This window comes from Pyrus communis, chromosome 8, assembly GCF_041283825.1.
Source record: "Pyrus communis isolate YQ-2024b chromosome 8, ASM4128382v1, whole genome shotgun sequence".
Classification (NCBI taxonomy): domain Eukaryota; kingdom Viridiplantae; phylum Streptophyta; class Magnoliopsida; order Rosales; family Rosaceae; genus Pyrus; species Pyrus communis.
Window position 1 is genome coordinate 99,474 of NC_142572.1, and position 21,805 is coordinate 121,278.

The 21,805-nt window shown below is 36.0% G+C and overlaps 2 protein-coding genes across 3 annotated transcripts; both read left to right on the top strand.

Moving 5' to 3' along the window:
• The first annotated feature begins 11,612 nt into the window (after positions 1-11,612).
• LOC137717226 (uncharacterized) lies at positions 11,613-12,182 on the top strand. Its single transcript, XM_068456519.2, has one exon. The coding sequence runs from the start codon at positions 11,613-11,615 to the stop codon at positions 12,180-12,182; it is 570 nt and encodes a 189-aa protein (XP_068312620.2).
• A 5,118-nt stretch (positions 12,183-17,300) lies between these two features.
• LOC137718633 (uncharacterized) lies at positions 17,301-20,144 on the top strand. Of its 2 annotated transcripts, none has more exons than XM_068458181.2 (4): positions 17,301-17,552; positions 17,662-17,922; positions 18,104-18,372; positions 18,971-20,144. In XM_068458181.2, exons 1-4 carry the CDS (start codon positions 17,540-17,542, stop codon positions 19,862-19,864), a joined length of 1,437 nt encoding a protein of 478 aa, XP_068314282.2. In that variant the 5' UTR covers positions 17,301-17,539; the 3' UTR covers positions 19,865-20,144. The 2 variants fall into 2 exon arrangements, with proteins under 2 accessions (XP_068314282.2, XP_088554276.1); XM_088698150.1 differs by having other exon boundaries at positions 17,390-17,552; positions 17,668-17,922.
• The last annotated feature ends 1,661 nt before the right edge of the window (positions 20,145-21,805 follow it).

Below are 21,805 nucleotides of genomic sequence, written 5' to 3' on the forward strand. Positions count from 1 at the left end.
CTATGGTGGTGGCAGTTGTCTTCCAAATTTAGGGATCAAGATCCTCTCCTGAGCTAAGGGTGAGGATCCTTCTGAGCAAGCTCATTAGGCCGTTCAAATTTTATTTAACGACTACAAACATGGGGTCCCTCTAAAAGTTATAATAATTGTAACCATTGAATAAAATTTGAACGGCCCCATGGGCTTGCTCAGAAAGATCCTCACCCTTAGCTCAGGAGAGGATTCTGATCCCAAATTTAGAGCTTTTATTGTCGGGGTTGCCTCTTTGGGCTTTTTGTTGTAATTTCTTTTAGGTCATACTTGTATTTGGTTTGCCTTTTAACTTTCTATCTCGTGTACTAACTTTTTTAATTAACGAAAGTTATCAAGTTTGAAAAAAAAGGGTAGATTCACACTTAAACTCCTGTGATCTTGATTTGAAGAGAAAGAAGAAAACAGTACTATAGTGGTTTTGGTTTTGTTTGTTTTATCGTGTGGCTGACAGGATCATGAGCGTCCTTTACAAAAGCAGATTGGGCAGACGGTTTAAAGCCAAAACCCTAGAAAAGACATGCAGCGCCATGCATGCGTTTTCATTCTCATATATATATGGTCGGTGATTGATGCGTTTAACTTTCATTATTCATTTATTTTTATGACATTATTAGAATTAGTTATATGTACATATATAGAGATATATACATCAAGATCAAGTTGTGGTTTGTATAGTTTGTACATATATGAAATATGCATGGCTCTTAGAATCTCGGTCAGTCTCAGTCACATTGGTGACATGCCCATCCAAAGAAGTGGGTTGACAACCGCCAAACTGGTCCAAGCCACGAGATGCCTGTGGTGTTGAAAATTATTAATAATGTATCCTCAGTCGTCAATAGTAAGTCCCAAGAATGAACCCAAATGGGTCCATACTCCGTATATATATCTTGCTAGAAGGGCGGCCCCATAAATAAGCATCAGCTAGTTGCAAGAGAGCGCAGGCGCATCCCTGGCTAAACCTAACCCTAATTAAGCTAGGATCATAAGTATATCATATGTCTGGAAGATGAGAGAAATCTAGCTACTTACTCTCATTTAGTTTTACAATAATATTTATACTTTTACGTAACGAGCTCATGACTTGCAATTACCTATCTAAATTTAAATTAAAGGCCACATGCAATTCAACTCTATACCAAGTACAAGAAGAATTCACCAAACATATTTTAAATTGTATTTATATATGCATATATATATATATATATATATTAATCAAGAAGGTGTAAATTCATAAAATGACAAATTGAAAATACTGTTAAATCCCAAAGTAATGTTAAATCATGATGATAAGCCTTCTGACTTGGTGTTTCCATCCATCATGCATGTAGATGAAGTCAATATCCTATATGCATGTGTATGTGAAATATCTAAAACGTTAAAAGGAAAAGAGAGAATCATCAAAATAAAGTTAAACATATATAAACAAAATGGTGAGAAAATGCGAGGTCAATGGCCTGGATCTGGAAGAAATTAAACAAGTGGGCAGCTAGCGCTACAACTTTCCAGTGAGGACTAAACAGGACAAGATTTCATACATATAACAGAATGTAAGATTTATCTGTATCTGAGTAGGGGGGCCAAATGGTCGGTCCACCCTGAAAAGGACTCGAGTGCATATATATATGTGTGTGTGTGTGTGTGTGTGTGTATTATTTATTTATATAGACTATGGTATTAGGTTAAGTATATATAATAATTCGTGGCATTAAGATAAAGTCAATGTTGATCGGCTTGGTGATGCATATGACATTGGAAGTGGGTGAAAATTATAAGCCTAACTTTCTTCATTTTTGTTAAATTAAGCTCATCACCTACCTGCAATTTGATAGCCAATTATATCACCAAATTGGTAACCAAATCTCTATACCTATGGATTCTAGTTAGAAAAATATATAGGCCTCTTACCACTGATTTCTTGCTGATTCGTTAGCTAGGTTTCAGCTTATTCCAGTACAGTATACAATAATAATAATCAATATTTATAGTTTCATCTTCTTACTAATTATGTACGCTGCTGGGCTCTACTTCTTTGTGTTTTGGTGGAAAACATTCAAATTTTATTAAATTAGTAAAGATACAATTTTTGTGATGGAAGAGCGAAGCAAGGTTTGAGTGAACTTGGTTTTTTCGAGGGCAGTTCAATAAAATTGGTCAGTCTTGCTCTTCATATAAATGCTATTCGGTATGGCCGGCTTCTATTTGTTTATTATTGCTTATTATTATGTAATAAAAAATTACGTAGATAGAGGATAGGAGGGCCGTTCTATTGGAGAGTCAGCCATTTCTAATTGCTCTAAGCGGGAAGGAAGCAGTTTATTTTATAGTTGATAGCTAAACCTCGAGGTCTTGGTTCTTTCTCTCTTGTGTGATTTGGAGAATATGGCTACTATGGTTGTGAAATCCAGTCCTCAGATTTCACTATTCAATTTTTCCAATTTCATATTTTTGGGGAATTATTATTATTTTTCAATAACTTTTGGTTTTTTTCATTAGTTAGTTGAATTCGATTTTTCTTGGTTATCCATGAAAAATTTGTAAACCTTTCAAGGTCAATCCTGGTATTTTCCAATACAGCTCAATCCTACATGCGCGTACACAAAAACTGTTGGCGAAACGAAGTTATAATGAAAGAGAAATAAGCAAGCAAAGGCATGTGCAGTTTCATCATTGGACTGCCATAAATAGAAGGCCCCAACAAAGCTGCAAAGTTGGAGCAACCTTTCTATTTCTGGAAAAGCGACCTCGATACCTGTACTTGACCCGTAAACATGACTCGTTCCTAGAGTTTGTTCGACGCCGATTTCGGTGATTTTCGATGATGATGAACCTACCCACCACCCTAGATCGACTTAGCATCATTCCAGCTTTCTTTTCCACCTAACCTTGCCCCCGTTTGGACATTTTTCTAGTGAGTCAAACTCAAAGGGTGTCCGAGCTCCTCAAAGGCAAACTGCTCGTCTTTGGCCACCCCGATGTCAACACCACCATCAGTTGACAACCTAGTAACCCAGTAGGAGATCATTGGGTCCCGATCACTTATCGGTGCAACAACGACAGTGAGGTAAGGCCACGAAGTTCTGACGATCCGTGACTTTCACAACGGTTTTCACTGTCTTTCATCCACAACAAGGCTCTATCGAATGTATGAAAGTTACTCCACTCATTGTAATCAATCTTCTGGTGAAACTCAAGCCATTTTGGAGTTGGTCGGAAATTGCATCGAGGCTCGGCCACCAATCACAACGTGCAGTGACATGTGGTGGCGCTGTGTGGCCAGTGACTCAACCTTGTGTTTCTAAGCTAATATTGATGCCTTGAATCCATTTGATGTGATTCCATTATTTGGGCCTAGTTTCCTAAATGACTACTATTTGACCTCTGTGGTAGGCGGAGATCCGATCGTTGGATTGTTATGAATTTTAGTATGTTGTTGTGTAAACAATGTGTTGCTCTTAGGAACTTGTGGTTCAGAAGTCCGATGTGCGAATCTTACGAATGAGAATAATTAGGAGGGTTGACCTTAGCGGAAATCACTTTAATTGAGGATTGACTTTTTGTCAACATGTTCTGAATCATTCTAAAAATGCTAAGGTTAGCAAGCATTTTTAAAGACCTACTACCTTGGTCAGTGTGCCATCCAAGGGACGTGCACCTTAGTTTGCGTACAACTGGCACTTTATTGGGATTTACATGTTTATTAGGCTTCTAAATGAGAGTAATGATATTGCACAATTGCTAGTATGATGAGATGAGAAGGGATCATAATAGAATTATTCCATATAACTTACACGTCTGTGTGACCATATATTTGTTTGTCATGTGTATGATAGGGTAACTGTTTATCATGCAAACCTTGTGGGTTGATGTTTAATGTATGACGCGTGATAATAAGACTGCATGTAGCAATGTGGTACATGGATGGTCTCGCTTGGTTAATATGCATTAGAGGACCACACTATTGTACTTATGTCTATGGTCATGTTCAGTTAATCCACATTGGGGGCCTATACGCATTCTAGGAGTGGTTTCCTTAAGTTTATCCAGAATCCTATATTCTTTAGATTCCACTGAGTTGATCTGGAATCTTACTTCAAATATGGTTTAGTTGAGTTGGTTTGGAACCCTATATTCTTTGGATTCCATTGAGTTGGTCTAAAATCCTACTTCGTGCATAATTCCGTCGAGTTGGTCTAGAACTCTATATTCCTTGGATTCATTTAAGTTGGTATGGAATCCTACTTTGTGCATAGTTTCATTGAGTTGGTCTAGAACTATATATTCTTTGGATTCAATTAAGTTGGTTTGGATTCCTAATTCGTGCATGGTTCAGTTACATTGTTCCAAAACCTTATATTCTTTGGAGTCCGTTGAGTTGGTCTATAATCCTACTTCATGCATGGTTTCATTGAGTTGGTCCGGAACCCTATATTCTTTGGATTCCATTAAGTTGGTCTGGAAATTGGAATCCTACTTCCTGCATGGTTTCGTTGAGTTGACCCGAAACATCATATTCTTTGGATTTCTAAATTGGTATGGGATCCTACTTCGTGCATAGGTCAGTTGAGTTGGTCTGAAACCCTCTATTCTTTGGATTCCATTGAGTTGGTGTAGATCCTATTTTGTGCATGGTTTCGTTGAGTTGGTTCTGAACTCTATATTCTTGGGATTCCATTGAGTTCGTTTGGAATCCTAGTTGTTAGATGGTTTCGTTGAGTAGTCTAGAGTCTAATGAATCATGCTTGTTAAGTTCCATTGAGTGATTCTAGAACTCTATGTTTTCCTGCTAGTTAATGTCATGAGAAATTTGGAAGTCATTTCAAATACAAGATTGATTTTTTTTTCTTATGCTTAACAAAATAGAGAACTATGATTGGCTTGATATATTCACATAGTACATAGGCAATCTAACCCGAAGGTTAGGTGCAGCCATATAATGAAATAAAATAAAATAAAATGTTATTACATTGTTGAACTAATGGTTTGTTTTTAGTCATGTCCCAAAATTGGGGTGTGGCAATAATAAACTGATGCCCTAGCTTTTTGTGAAGCTCGACTCGCCTGATCCATCATTTATTAAAAAAAAAAAACTAAAAAAAAAACTTAGATTGCATATTTTCTAATAAATAAGAAAGTACATAGCCAAATGCCACAAACCTCAGATGAACAATAAAAGAATGCCACAAACCTTGTATATTAAGCTTTGCTTCTTTAAATTAAACAAGGAGTTGGCAAAATGTATTGTCAAACATAAGATTATCTTATAATCGTCAAAGTTTATTGTCTCACATATTAGATAATAATGGCTAGGCGACAAAATGTATTACACTGCCAATGTTGTTGATCATTATGCCAGGGATATCTTCATCTTGTTACAATGCATACGTAAATTATTATTGTTAGTGGATGTCATAGAATCATGGATCATCTTTATTCACTTTTGGGCTTCCTAACTTCACACTAAATACAACGTGTAACGTTACACTGTCACATACAAAGTTCATAGTCCAAGGCAACATATTAATAATAGGGTTATAGTTAATAAAAAAAATTACATAGGTATTATTATGACAAAGTTGGTGTTTACATTGTAAAGGGACTAACAAAGTAAGATATTATACAGTAAAACATCTTTATAGTGATACTCTAAATGAATAACCACCTAATAATCATAAAAAATTCTAGTCCCAACTTGGGCAAGTTATATATAGTAATAAACTCCACATCGTAATAAGTTATAATTTTTCTACATCACATCTTAAGGAAACTTGCCTCCACAGTAATAATTGTCAATAAGTCCAAAAGTATGTAACGTCACAAATAAAAGTTTTAGATAACCAAAATACTTTTTCTAAATTTTGTTGGGATAATGCTTTATTGTTTAAGAGTTGATCTTACGTCCTTGAGCTTGCAGGTACATAATACCTTGTCAACATGAATATCTTTTTGTTGAAGTTAAAATGTTTCCAACGGTTCAAGTATGTTCACAAATTCTTTGGTATGTAACTTTTGGTATGCCTTTAAAGATTAGGTGTCTCTATTTTTGCAAAGTTACATTTCAAAAATTGGTGTGCTTCATTAATTATTGATGTAGTGCTTTGCATCCATAAAATTTTCATAAGAATAATTAAGTAAAGAACTAAAATTAAGTGATGACCTCCGAATGATAAGAAAGTTGATTTGGTCTCAATATGATTGTATAGAGATTTTATAGTATGTAGATGTGATTGTCATCGTTCAAATTAAAGGGTGCTGGTATATATATGTTTTCTTTCTAAGGTACCGTACATGCATGTACATTGCAGCTTCCTAGGATCCCACGGTGAAAGAGTCAAGTGATCTTTCTGGAAGGCAGGCATCGTTATTTTCTTTCAACCCATTTGCGACTTGGAAAGAAAAGGACAAAATTCATTTCGCTTGTTCCATTGTTGCAGATGAGATAACTCATAACCACCCCTCTAATTCCAAGATTTCTTCACTTCTTCTTTACGCGTTCAAATATCAAAATTGTTGGGTGTCTACTTTGTAGCTAGCTAGTTAGCTAGCTATGAGAAAATCGATCACTACTAAGATATCCAGAGTAGCCTTAGCTTATAATTTGCCCTTTCTTCTTTTTTCTTGGATTCCTCCGGACCCATTTTATGATGTATTTAGTCCTCTAATACGACACGGTTTGGCTTTTACATAGAAAGGCTAAAAACAAAAACCCAAAAAGTTTTGTTTACCAAACTTAATTGTAAATGACTGGATGCATCCACTGGAGAAAGAAAGAGAGATGGTGATGTTGATGATGACAGGACAGGATAGGATGAGGACGAGGACTCATCATCATGCAAGTGGTCATTGCAGTGAATTCATAACTTGTCAACAAATTAAGGTTAGCTTTAGGGCGGCACGTTAACAAACCCGTCATCAAAATGAGAAGCAATTGAATTGAGGAGTAGTTAAATTGATGATGAATCAAAATTAACTTCTAATTGAAGTTGTTTACTAAATTGTTTGAAATTGAAGTAAAAATGATGTTGCTTCCATACAAGCTGTTTATCAAACACCTTGAATTGGAATTAAAACTAATTTAATTACTAAACTGTCCATGTTCTAAATAAGTTCATTTTTGTGTTAGTTAATGCATTTTAATTTCCAAAATAACATGTACGTAGACCTAATTTTTTTATAAAAAATTTAAATAAATTAGTAAATAAACAAACAAATAAGATAAAGTAATCCAAGCCAATGCGAATATACAATTACAGGTTTGTCAACCATGAATAGGTGGCTGCGGTGTTGGGCATGTGCAGGAGCAGAAGTGACTAGGGTGGCTGCGGTGGTCAGGGAAAGGCAGGGGTGTCGCTGGGCTGCGGCGGTGGGGTGAGCTTAGTTTTACAATGGGCTAGTAATAATGTGGTTCAAATTCGCCTTTGGCGAGAATTGAACCTAAGATCTCTCATTTAGAAGTGAAGAGGAGTATCACTAGACCATAGCACTAAGTGGCATTTTGGAGTTTTAAAAGTCGAGTGAGCGTAAAAGGCTTCCATTCCGTATCTCCACATCCGCCGGAATAGGGTTACCACCTATATTTAGGGAGATCAAATACTCCTAAATGAGGAATTCAATTTCAAAATCCATATGAATTCCACCACCTTTTTTATTTCCTATTATTTAGTAAATACGGGAATATTTCGTAATCGAAATTCAACTTCTCCTTTTAATTTTGATTACGGTTAAGTAAACATGCCCTTAGTCCAATATTAATTTAACAAATTTTTGGACTTAGGCGAACAAATGGTCGGTATTAAAGTATGTGACCACTACTACATTCCCTACATTTGTCTGTCAAAATCTTATTCATTGATTTTTTTTTCCTACAGTTATTTGTTGAATTTCCCATCACATGTTGTGTGGTTTCCAATTTTAGATCTCGTTTAACATAAAAAACTCGATGAAGTATATATTATGGCCGGGGCATGAATTTTACACAAGCGTTGAATTACTTGAATATCTCTACAACTAAGAAAGCAGTAGACTTATAGACCTTGTCACATTGTTGTCACGTGATTCAAGGGTTCTTTGATGTTTAAGTTAGACTTAGAGAATGAATGAGAATTTAAGAACTTGAGTATCTTAATAGAGTAACAGTTACCTCTCATGGTCAGAGGCCATGTAATTATATATAATATATGCTGATATGATTAAGCTTGAAGATGATTCATTTGGGCACGCGTCGTATACTATGATTGAATAGTTTAAAATCAGTTATATCTCGCCCATCAAGTCAATTAGCTGTTTGATTAGAAAAAACGTGATGAATGATGCCAATAAGAGTTCCAATGGTGGATGATCGCCATAACGAAGATCAGATATATTGTTATCTCATTACTGATCTTGTGGGATGATTCTTGATCTAGTTCAGACCTTGCTAAGTCTGAAGAGGGATTTGTCCTCGCTATGCCTTCGAAACAAACTTACGTACTCTCCCGAGTTATATACTTTTATTTATTTGCTGCCTGACTACCGCTTAGGCGCTTGGCCTGATTAGACTTAATTGCGGCAGTTGCCCACCTTTTAGGAATCTAACGCCTAAGCGGTTATTTAAGCCATTTTTTAGAAAAGAGTTTGGGCCCTAGGTGTTAGGCCTCTACTCGCCGCCCGATTACTGCCTAATACTCTTTACAACATTGCTAATATAACCCCATATAAAGACATCATGTCTTTCATAAAAATAATTTTAATGACAATAATTAGATGACTCTGGCCTTTTTATTTCATTCATGAAAATGGCACAAAATGAAGAACATGACCCAATAGGAACCTGCAAATAAAGATGTGAAACTATACGATGATAATATCATGAGTAATGCTAGGAAGACTGAATTTATAAACTAAATTTTGAAAACTAAAAGACATAGAAGTTGATAATTAGTTTATTACTTAAAAGTTAGTAAACGTGCTCATTTCTATTGGTGACACATCATTTAGTTTGTAAATTTTATCTTCAAATTTAGTCTTCTTAACATACCCATATCAGATATAGCAAGAAAATGAAAGAGGCGGAAATTTAGTGTTGCAAGATCATATGAGATATGAGAACTCTCAAAGTAATTGTGGGATCGGAAAATATGACTCTATAACTTTATTATAAATATCTTTACAAACATTTTTTTTTTTAACAAGCGATATTATCTATACTAAGGAGATGGGGGAGTGGGTTAAGCCTCACAATGAGCTGATAAGGAGTGGAAGAGTGGGCTAAGCCTCACAATAGATGAGCCATAATAATGTGGTTCAAATTCGTTTTTGGCGAGAATCGAATCTAAGACCTCTCACTTACAAATGAAAATGAATACCACTAAATTGTAGTACTAAACGGCCTACAAATGATAGTAAAGGAGAGGAATTTGAAGTTTATATATAACTCGAGCACAGAGGTTAATACTGTTGTGGTTATGACTCGATTATTATTAGATTTTTATTTGAGAAATTATTACTATTAGATAATATACTGTAATTTCGATATCTGAATACCGTATGTTATTATCAGACATAAGGAAAAAGAGAATGGTCACGCGTTTCGCTTGACTCACATATATGCACTCAGCATATCATCACAATTACGTATAATAAAACATATATATGACCACATAAGACCCACTCCAAGTCTCTAACCGTGTATAACCAATTAGTTTAATGGTAGAACCTCAATTTTTTTTATAGTATCAAAGTAAATTGTCTCATGTGTAAGCTTAACAGCTACACGTGCTTCAAGTTACCCAATTAGTGTTGTCTACGTATTAAGCTTGAAAATTCAACATACGTGAGGATGTATGTTGAGACTATGACTCCCATATCAAAAAAATAAAACAGAACCTTACATATGCTTATAAACAGTTAAACTACTCTCAATTTCTAATTAATAAAACCTCAACTTTCTTTCAATCTATAAACAGTAATAAAATTGAGATATGTTATTACCCACAACGCCAAATATTTTGACGCCCGGAATATATGAAAGTTATCCCACATTATGAACCTCCTTATATGTACATGTCCCATCCCCAACCTATGCATAATGCTTATGCATGCGTTACTCCTCTCCAGCCCCACATCACCACCTCCCAGCCAATTACTTTCAGACAAGTTTGGATGCAAGAAACGAGATATATTCCTTGATTATTCTTAACATGTATATATGCATCTTCCTACTTCATGAGTACATGTGTGAGTATAGCCCTTTATACTCACGGGTTCATGAGTATACGTGTGAGTATAGCCATTTAGTAAATATGCATAAATGCTTAGTAACTTGCTAACTTGTTCTTAATTATGTTGGTTTTTCTACTCATTTTGTAAGAGATCTCAAATTTAACTCTTATGTTACCCGTTAAACAGAATAATAATGTTTTGTAAGTTTATTACATTGCATAATTCACATAGTCAATAATTAACTTACAATCATATTTCTCTTATTGAAATTGGAAGCAGTTTCAGTTACAACATTTGTAATCAATTAGTTCTTGATTTGGCAATTTATATTCCCATACCAAGCTCTAATGCCCCACCCTTGTTGATGAAGATAAAAAGATACGACAATGTTCCATAAAGAAAATGGTAAAAGAAAAATAACGTTACACATAAACAGAAAAGATAATGATAATAACTAAGCTTGAGGAGTTATTCAATTTATAGATGTGGGACATTATGTGTGTTTTCGCATTGTGATGTGACTTTTGTAATCTGTTTCTATTTCTTTCCGTGCACTCGTAGCCTTATTTTTCTTAACTTTGAAAATCAATGAATGAAAGGTGAGTCAAAATATAAAGTTAAAAGCAAAAGTGCACAAAAAAAAAAAAAATTAGGAGTGGAAATCCTACTTTTTAACGAGTAACGCTCATGGTTTAAGTTGTGCACGTGAGTCAAAAGCATATTTTTTTGAAAATGCTGGACTAAAAAAAAAATTGTAAGTGAATTCTCCTTCAAAACACTTCATGATCGATTTACAAAACTCTATACCTAGGAACAAAATTGTCTGTTCACATAATAAAAGATTATGTAAATATTATCTTTACGAAAAATTAATTTAACTAAGGTTATACATTTATTTAATAAACTGTAGCATATAAGTAAATGGTTCTGAAAGTTTTTACTGATTTTGACCATCTACTTTATACAATTCGATAACTAAAATATCTCATATTTATCAATTTTTTTACAAAAATAATATTTAAATAATGATTTAAAATATAAGCTGTTATAATCACAATCACAAAATTCCATAAATTGCCTACGAAAGTGTTTTAAGGAGAAATTCCCTTCACAAAATTAAATGTTATATTAGCTACTAATAAGGTTGAACCCACGCCGTCATGCATGGCTCAACACCTTTTTACCATTGTGGTAAAGAGTCACTTGCAAATGTTTAGTACTTGACTCTTATATCTTTTTGTCTCTCTCTATGAATGTAATGTAGGCTTTAAACTATTATAATTAGTTAGAACATGAATATTCTACCACTCTCTCCCCCCCCCCCCCTTTTGTTTACATGGAAGAGCCTACTCAACCCAAATGTGAAAAACTGAATCCAAATGTCTAAGTGTAAGGAAGCACAACGGGGAAGCAGAACAACCATAAATGCAATTGAAGGAACCAATAAACTGGAATTTGCAGGAAGAAAGGTGACATGGAAAATACCACAGTTTGGGACACTTAAGGTGAATTGTGATGCAGCTTGGAATCCACAATCACACAAAGGTGGTGTGGGATGGGTTATAAGGAACTTTGCCGGCCTGCTGCACTCTGCAGGAGGATGGGAAAATCTGCACCGTTCCGTTGAAATTGTTGAAGCTACCGCGTTGAGGGCAGCGCTGCAGGAGTGTGCAAAGAAAGACATCCATTCTATTGAGATTGAAACTGATGCAAAGACAATCATGCAGATGATCAATAAGGAAACTGGAACAGAAGCATCTTTGGAGGATATCATTCATGACATCTGGAAACTCGCTCAAACATTCCAAAATGCAACGTTGACGTATGCCCATCGGGAGTGCAACCACGCTGCTCGTGCTGTTGCCTCTTATGTCTCTAAGGATGGAAGTGTCCATTTATGGTATTGTATTGGCCCACATTTTATTTTCAATATCATAGCGAAGATGTAAACATTTCAATTAGAATCTAATAAATTCCATTTTTCAGACAAAAAAAGAAAAAGAAAAAGGAAATGACACTGCATTACAGTGTCTAAATCAAAATGTAAAAAATAGAGCTAGGAATTGACACTGCATTACAATGTCTGAATCCAAATGTAAAAATCAAGAGTTGCGCGAGATATGAAGTGTAGGAGATGTGTAAGTGATGGAAAGAAAGAAAAAAAAAACACACTAGGAAATGAACACTGCAACGCAACGTTTGAATCCAACAGTAAAAGACTGAACCAGGAAACAGACATTGCATTGTAGTATCTGAATCCAAATGTAAAAAAGGACATGGAGGTGTGTGAGTGATGGAAAATGAAATCAGAAAATGGACAATGCAACACAGTGTTTGAATCTAAATGTACAAAACAGAATCATTGCAGTGTCTGATCCGTATTGACTTATTCCAAAATATAAAAACTATGAGAAACAAGTGTCAGTTGAGGTGGGTGCCATTTGTAGTGGTAGATTTTGTAATTTTTGTTTATTTTAAAGGCATTTAGGTATCACAATACATGATTGACCTATTTATAATTAATATAAATATTGTTGAGATATTGTAATATTGTGACTTTTAATTGATTTTGTGGAGCAAAAAATAATCGAGAAAAATATGAAGGCGACGCTTGAATTATTGAGTTAAAAAGACAAAATTACCTTTGAGGAACACCGGAACTCCTACGCACAAGCAACAAACAATCACAACTCAATCAAGGTCAAATGTGATCAAAATAGGTATTTATTCAAAACCTATTTCATTCATCCTCATCAAATCCTCCCCACAAATTATTCATTCAAAATAGCATTAATTACCTAAATTAATTGATTAATTTCTTAATTAATTAATTTTCTAATTGATTGCAAGATATTATTTTGACATAATATCTTGCAATTACACCCAAAAACCACCATAAGTGGTTGTACCCCTTTTCTCCAAATAGCGGCCACACCCCTATAAATAGCTCACATTTCTCCCAAAAACCTAATTCCAACTCTCTTGCAAAATTCTCTAAATTTATCTAAACACTTTTCCCTCAAATTCTAACTTTGGCATTGGAGGTTCTTCGCCCAAAGCACCCCCCCATTAATCATGGGTGCGTGAGACTCTTAGCCTTGACCTAAGGTGTTAATTTTTTTTGCAAGTGCATTTTCGTCCGAGAGGAAGAAGGTGAAAATTTGCATCCACAGATTTTATACAAAATCATCCATAAATAAATGTCTACTTATATTTCAAACAAAAAATTATAGTTGTATTGGGAAACAAAAAAAAAATAGTAGGATATATAAAGAATTTGTATATTAATTAGAAAATTAAAAAAAAGCTGATTACTAAGAGAGATAGGTTGTGAATGAGAGAAAAAAGAGTGAGGAGAGAGAGAGGCTGGGAAGAAGAGAAAAAGAAACCCAAAGAAAAATTGATTCATTAACTCACTTTTTATATAATAAAATAGATGAGACAAAGACATGCCCGATTAGCTCGTCAAGTGCCCGTCTAGGCACCGCCTAACAAATTTTTTGATTTTTTTTAACAATTATTGATTAATCGAAATTATGGCTAGCCGAATAGCGTCATGAAATTTTCATACAAGCAATTAACATTTGTAGAACCTACTCCAACCTTTGGAGTAAAACTCAAATTTTAGGTTCTAAACACACCCTAACTTACTTCAACCCTTGGGGCAAATATGACTTTTGACCCAAAACCCATTTCTTGGGTAAATTTAGACTATGATTCCCCTATTGGTTAGTGGGCTGAGCCATCATATATGTGTATTTTTTTTGTTTTATATTTATAAATTCATTGAATCCAACAGTATATGAAGAGAGAATCTAATGGTCCAAATTTAAACTCAACGACTAAAGTAATTAAAAAAAAATTCTTTCATGTGTTTCATATTTTTTAATAGTGTTCCACGAGTTTCATGGTGTCGGTTTAGTGATTTTTCAATAATTATCCAAATCTAAATATTTTTAAGTTCAAATGTTCATAAAATTAAATTAGGATATTCTACATAATTTTTTTTTAACAAAAAAGTTACTTTAAGAAAAAAATTATCTTAAATTCATTCTTTAATAATTTCAAGCTAAAAATTTAACCCATAACAGTTAGAGCAGAAAAACTATTTATGGGTTAAAACCTATAATTCTATAGAAAAAACTATTTTTGGGTTAAAACCTAAATTTCTAGGTTAAAAATATTAGGTTTTAACCCAAGAGTTGGAGATGGTCTAAAAAAGGAACACCAAGTTTTTTACAAAACTATAATATTTGTTACTTAATTTCTGTTAAAGAATAGAGTCGAAAATATAACAACATTGTCACATCCCGGCTCGGGGCAGATCACTTCCAAGGCCCGCTCCACCACCGTAGCACGATATTGTCCGCTTTGGGCTTACCATTCCCTCACGGTTTTGTTTTTGGGAACTCACGAGCAACTTCCCAATGGGTCACCTATCATGGGATTGCTATAGCCCCCTTCTCGCTTAACTTCTAAGTTCCGATGGAACCCGAAGCCAGTGAGCTCCCAAAAGGCCTCGTGCTAGGTAGGGATGGGAATATACATTTAAGGATCACTCTCCTGGGCGATGTGGAATGTTACAATCCACCCCCCTTAGGGGCCCGACGTCCTCGTCGCCACACACGCGACCAGGGTTAGGCTCTGATACCAAATTGTCACATCCCGATCCAGGACGGATTACTTCCCGGGCCCGCTCCACCACCGTAGCACGATATTGTCCTTTTTGGGCTTACCATTCCCTCACGGTTTTGTTTTTGGGAACTCACGAGCAATTTCCCAATGGGTCACCCATCATGGGATTGCTCTAGCCCCCTTCTCGCTTAACTTCGAAGTTCCGATGGAATCCGAAACCAGTAAGCTCCCAAAAGGCCTTGTGCTAGGTAGGGATGGGAATATACATTTAAGGATCACTCCCTTGGCGGTTTTGTTTTTGGGAACTTACGAGCAACTTCCCAGTGGGTCACCCATCATGGGATTGCTCTAACCCCCTTCTCGCTTAACTTCGAAGTTCCGATGGAACCCGAAGCCAGTGAGCTCCCAAAAGGCCTCGTGCTAGGTAGGGATGAGAATATACATTTAAGGATCACTCCCTTGGGCGATGTGGGATATTACAATCCACCCCCCTTAGGGGCTCGACGTCTTCGTCGGCACACACGCGACCAGGTTAGGCTCTGATACCAAATTGTCACATCCCGGCCTGGGGCGGATCACTTCCCGGGCCCGCTCCACCACCGTAGCACGATATTGTCTGCTTTGAGCTTACCATTCCCTCACGGTTTTGTTTTTGGGAGCTCACGAGCAACTTCCCAGTGGGTCACCCATCATGGGATTGCTTTAGCCCCCTTCTCGCTTAACTTCGAAGTTCCAATGGAACCCGAAGCCAGTGAGTTCCCAAAAGGCCTCGTGCTAGGTAGGGATGAGAATATACATTTAAGGATCACTCCCCTGAGCGATGTGGGACGTTACAAACATAATATGCAATTTAAAATGAAAATTTTATACTTAATATCTTTTGTGATAAAATCCAACACCTAGCAATATGTGGTTAAGTTGAGACAACATTGACGATGTTATTGATAGACAATGATGGGCCTAAATTTATATGGTATCAGATCAGATTATTTCTTTGATACGTTCTAGCTTGAATTACTGGGTTTGAATTTATCTCCTTAAGTTGTACTTTTGAAAAAGTTGTGCTAGGTCCAAATTAAGGCTACTAGATGACCACATCTTCAAAAAGATTGGCATTAACTCTATGACTAAATATTGACTAGACTCTCAAAAAAATTGATATTAGTTCCAGTATAATGACTTGACCAATTCTCGATGTGAGAATTAATTTTTTGGAATGAGGATCCTCTTTGTGAGGATTCCGTTCATCGTACATTGCGGCCAATTTTCATTAGGTATTATTTATATTTAATTTTAAATAAAAAGATTTATAATGATTTCTGACCTCACGATATACGATATACGATAAACAGATGTAATTGGAGGATCCTCAAGATCCTCACAAAAAAGATTATTAGGATCCCCACAAAGAGGATCCGAAAAGAATCCTCATTTGATTTTTTGTGTGACAACGCATCAAAAATACAATAAAATAATGTATTTATATATAATGTTAGTGGCGGGTCATGATGGGCATAAAAAGATTATCACATCCTGGTTACAACTTTTTACGTGGCCTTGACAGGAAAACATTGGCATGATTCATGAAGATATTGCATTCTGGACCTTATTAAGTAAATTAGATTATTATTCCTGAGTAGGATAAAAAAAATTCACATTAAAATCTTGTGCTGCATTGAATTTTTGTTGCAGACCTTTCAATAATCAGTAATCTTAAATATATATAAATAACCATGTTAGTTATGTCAGTCAGTAACTTTCTTATACACATCAACCGTGACACTATGTATAGAGAATAAAACCGTGAATCCGGATCCTCTTTGTGAGGATTTCGAGGATTTGTGAGTCGTGTTCGTTCATCGTGCATCGTGCATCAAAAATCATTTTAAATATTTTTATTTAAAATTAAATACAAATAGTATTTGATAAAAACTAATCGTACGATAAATGAATACGATTCACGGATCCCCATAATCCTCACCAAAAAAAATCTGGAGAGGATCCTGTTCGTAAAACCGCCCTAGCATCGCATCATTACGCTTTGAGCATGTTCAAGTGCAGAGTGAAAAATAGGCCTAGCTTTAGAGAGATTGTTCAGAATATAACAAACACGGGACGGTACATCATATATAAAGAAATACTTAAAAAAAAAAATTCTTTATTTATATAATAATATATGGTGTATTGTATTGTAAGTATTAAAAAATCTCTCAAATCTCTCTGCTTGTTGAAGATTATAATAAGAAAAGAAAGGAATTATAAATATAAAATCAATTTTCTAATGACGATGAAGGAAAAGTCCAGGGGCACCGCTAAGGGGACTGTGGCCACCCTGTCTTGTTTTTGAAATGTCACTTTCTCATCTTAAACACCTTAGCGCATACATCTTCCATGTAGGGCCTCAAAGCTTTGTAGATATTTCAATTAACTCCGCTCTTTTTCCTTCTTCTTCTTCTTCTGCTTCTCTCTCTAGTTTATTTCCCTCCTTGTTACTTTCCTCACCCTGTTAAACTGGAGAGAGAGAGAGACAGAGAAAGAAAGAGAGAGAAACTTTTAATTAAGGGTATGGAATGACATATTAACCTCTCTTATCTCGCCTACCACTTGCGCGCAGTTGCATATACCAGTTAATAACTCGTACAAAAGTTTTTGGTATAAAGAGGGCAGCGGGATGCCCAATCTAGGTATAGGAGGAATTACTAGTACTGAGTGCTTGACGAACTAGCTTGCTTTAATTAGTTACGAACTGGCTAGCTTTAATTAGTTAGTTAGTTTCTAATCAGTTTATGGCAGTTGCAGAAACAACAACAACCTCATCATCATCAACAATGAGCCACGACGACTCCAACAAGGCCGACCATGATCATGAGCATGAGCATGATGAGTATGTTGATGAACATGAGCACGACATGGTGATGCCGGGCTTTCGCTTCCACCCTACTGAGGAGGAACTTGTAGAGTTCTACCTTCGCCGTAAGGTTGAGGGCAAGCGCTTCAATGTTGAACTCATTACTTTTCTCGATCTTTATCGCTATGACCCTTGGGAACTTCCAGGTATAAACCACACACAGATCGATCCAAATAGTCATTTGGATTCGCCATATACAAAGCAGTACATATATGTGAAATTCAACACCTTGACCTTCTTTAAGATAATTTTATTTTATCTTAACTTGTATGAATGATTGTGTGCAGCTATTGCAGTAATTTAAATTGTATGAATGATTGTGTACAGCTATGGCAGCAATTGGGGAGAAGGAATGGTTCTTTTATGTGCCAAGAGACCGCAAGTACCGCAACGGCGATAGGCCAAACCGGGTAACTACTTCTGGGTATTGGAAGGCAACTGGAGCCGACCGCATGATTCGAAGCGAAAACTTCCGCTCAATCGGCCTCAAGAAAACCCTAGTCTTTTACTCCGGGAAAGCTCCCAAAGGCATTCGAACTAGTTGGATCATGAACGAATATCGCTTGCCGCATCATGAAACTGAACGATATCAAAAGGTACATATATACATATAGATTAAAACTAAATTTCCAAACTCATCTGGAAATGATTACTCTTTGGGACTTCTTTCTCGATTTACCTACAGACCCTTTGGGACTTCTCGAGTACTGATGGTGAGCGAGTAGGATTGCTCCTTGTTATACCTCAACTCACAATCTTCAACATATATGAGAGATACCTACCTACATAGAGATATTGTCTTCACTAAGCCTAAACTTTGATCAGTTTACTCAATATATATATATGCCTAGCTTAATTAATATAATTAGCTAGTTTTCAGTCTCCAAATTATAGATCTTGAGTTTATTCCAATTCTTTTTTATATACACCACAGATAATTGGGCATAAGAGGTACAGCTTACAAGCAAAGAAACAAGATAAGAAAATTTCTAAGAACACAGCTCAAAATTGATCATCACTTCCCTTATTTGTTATATAAATTAATTATTTTAGCATGCACGATCTAGTTTGATATACATCATGTATTTTCTCCAAATAAATCAATATCGCTTCCTAATTATTCAATATATGGATTGATCCTTCGATTCTGCTTTGGGTGGATCGACGTCTAATTTGCATAAATTAAAATATCAGGGAGAAATATCACTATGCCGAGTATACAAGAGAGCCGGAGTTGAAGACCACCCATCACTCCCTCGTTGTCTCCCAGCATCCAGGGCATCCACATCTAGATCATCAGTACTAGTGGCTCAATCGACGACCAGGTCAGACAATAAAAAGCAGCACACCAATAATATCAACACAGTTGATAGTGTGATTGAAAAACTCCAAGCTTTTAATGAAGGCCAATCGCAGCAGATTCATCATGATCATGAACATCAGATGGATCAAAAGATGAACATCGAAACTGAAGGTAGCAGCAGAAATTCTGATGTGACAACAGTTTTGCGGCTTTCCAAGCATAAAGCGTACCCTCAGGGCCACCACCAGCACCACAACATTGAGAGTAGTACCGCTGCCGCACTTGGACAACCGGGTGCTCCAACTCATCCTGTGGATCAGGAAGAAGGGATGGCTGCTTTCTCGCACCACTCAGCAAACTCAAAGCAATCTGCTGCTAATTGCTCTTCGGTGATCTCGAGTACTGGCAACTCATGTGCAGCACTCTTCACGAGTGGTTCTTCTTCTGTTTTGTCTTCCAATATGAATGCGATTGATGATCTTCATAGACTTTTGAATTACCAACCTCTAAACGTACAGCAGCAGGCTGCTTCCAATCATCACCAACATCAACAATATGTACATCATCATCTAGTGCAATACTATGATCATCATCATCATCATCCCCAACCCAGCAACCTGTTCTCAACAAATTTCCCTTCAGCAGCGGCAGCACTATCAACTATACAGCCACAGCAGCAGCAGCTCCCCTCCAACACACTTCCGACTGCTTTCTCTGACCGCCTATGGGACTGGAATCCAATATCAGAGCCAACCCGGCCGGACTACAACAATCTGTTCAAGTAATCCAATTATATCAGTACATATTTATAGTACTGATTACCATGGATATTCTTACATATAGATCCATAATAGTTCCATCGATAAACTTCTTAATTAGTTATGCTATTAGCTAGCTACTCTAATGAATGATTTATCTAGCTAGCTAGCTAGCTTGCCCCTTAATAAGTTCTAGGTCTAGTAATCTAATTGCTTAATGTTCTAGCTCATTAAGCTTATATATACTTGATTTTTTTCTTTTAATGTTATGACTTATATATATAATATGTTTCATTGTTTCTCTTCAGGGTTTTTGGTTAAAGTATTAAATTCACAACTGCCCTTTGTTTATGTCACTATATATATAAGAGTAATGCTAAGTAGACCAACTTTTTAGACTAAATTTGCAAACCAGTATTGTTTCACCAATAAAAAAATAAGCACGTTAATCAACAATTGAGTAATAATCCAATTAATCATCACTAACCACGTTATATAGTTTATAAATTTGATCTAAATAGTCGGTCTCCCTAGCATTACTCTATAATATGTGATATCGCTAGCCTTAGAACTGTGTTTGGATTAATTAATATATGAGTACCATACTACTGCATGCATTGGTGAAGGTGCTTAATTAATTACTAATTAGGGTTTCAAAGTAAATCGTATGGGTGAATCTTCTTTTTCCTTTTGTGAACGTCGTCTTTTATTCTCTTTATGATTTCAAGTAGTTCAGAGTTCCTACAAATAAAGAACAAGTTAATTGGAGATCAAGTGATGATTAGGGATCCCGATCCATGTGTTATTTTCTAAGTTCCTCAACATCACTTCTTTGTTTTATCAAAAGTTACATTGTGTACAATTCAAAGTGTAAATGTTTATTTCCAATGACGATAATTAAAAAAAAACAAGAAAATTATAGGTATATATATGTATGTTTATAAGCATTATGATACATACTATATATATATAAACATGTGAGATACACCTATACTTTGTATTCTGGCTATTGAGTGCCGAGCAGAAAATGGAGGCGTGATGACAATCTTAAATTACATTGATTAATATCAGGGTTGATAATGTTTATATTACACTATAATACTTTTATATTACCGAGATATTTTTTTTCCAAACGATAAACTGATTTATTAATGATAAAATACGAATCAAAACATTAACATCAACAACTAGGATATTAAAGAGCCAAATTGGCTTCCAATTATCCCAGTGAAACACACCACTCTCTTTAAAAACATAAGCAACCACCTTAGGGGCGACTTTGTACACTTCTGAGGATAGAACCTAAGTGCAACGGACCTCAAAAGGGAAGCTAGCTAGAAAACGAATGTCATGGACAATGCTTTCCACCCACATCTCCGTAGTCCCGCTGACGTTAACATATCTATCACCGCCCTTGCGTATGTCTTTTCCTCCACCATATCGAAACCCCACTCCACACAGGCCACTAACCCAGCACGTATGGCCTCCGCCACTGCCATGATACTTGAGTTGCTATAAAAATCCAGCAGCCGTGACTGTACATAAGAAGGTTCACTTATTCTCGGTGCTGTGATAATACATGTGCGTGGGCGTGTGTGTGAATATAAATTGTAAGGAGAAGATGTAAATCAAACATTATTTGATGGGTCGGAGTTGCATGGATGAGGCCTGCATTCTAGTGCAACTCCAAGCCTCCTATATTCGTCATATTATAATTAATTTTTAGGGTGTTCATTGATGTATTATTCTTCATGTGATATATAGAGGAAGCTGGATTCAGGCCGTCTCTCACGTACACGTACACTACATCCGAAGCATGTGAGAAGGGGGTAGGGCCGGTATAGGCATCAGTAGCCAGCATTCTCATTGGGATCTGGTCTAGGCGCAGTGGTGTACTGGACTACTATAGCTAGTACTACTAGAGCTGAATATTACAGTGTAACTGTGAATTAGCAGGTGAGTGCAACT

What these genes read in the sequence shown, in the direction of transcription:
- LOC137717226 (XM_068456519.2), top strand. Translation starts at nt 11,613, where the DNA reads ATGTCTAAGTGTAAGGAAGCACAACGGGGAAGCAGAACAACCATAAAT.
- LOC137718633 (XM_068458181.2), top strand. An exon ending in TGACCCTTGGGAACTTCCAG is followed by an intron (nt 17,923 to 18,103) that starts GTATAAACCACA and finishes GATTGTGTACAG; the next exon opens with CTATGGCAGCAATTGGGGAG. An exon ending in AAACTGAACGATATCAAAAG is followed by an intron (nt 18,373 to 18,970) that starts GTACATATATAC and finishes TTAAAATATCAG; the next exon opens with GGAGAAATATCACTATGCCG.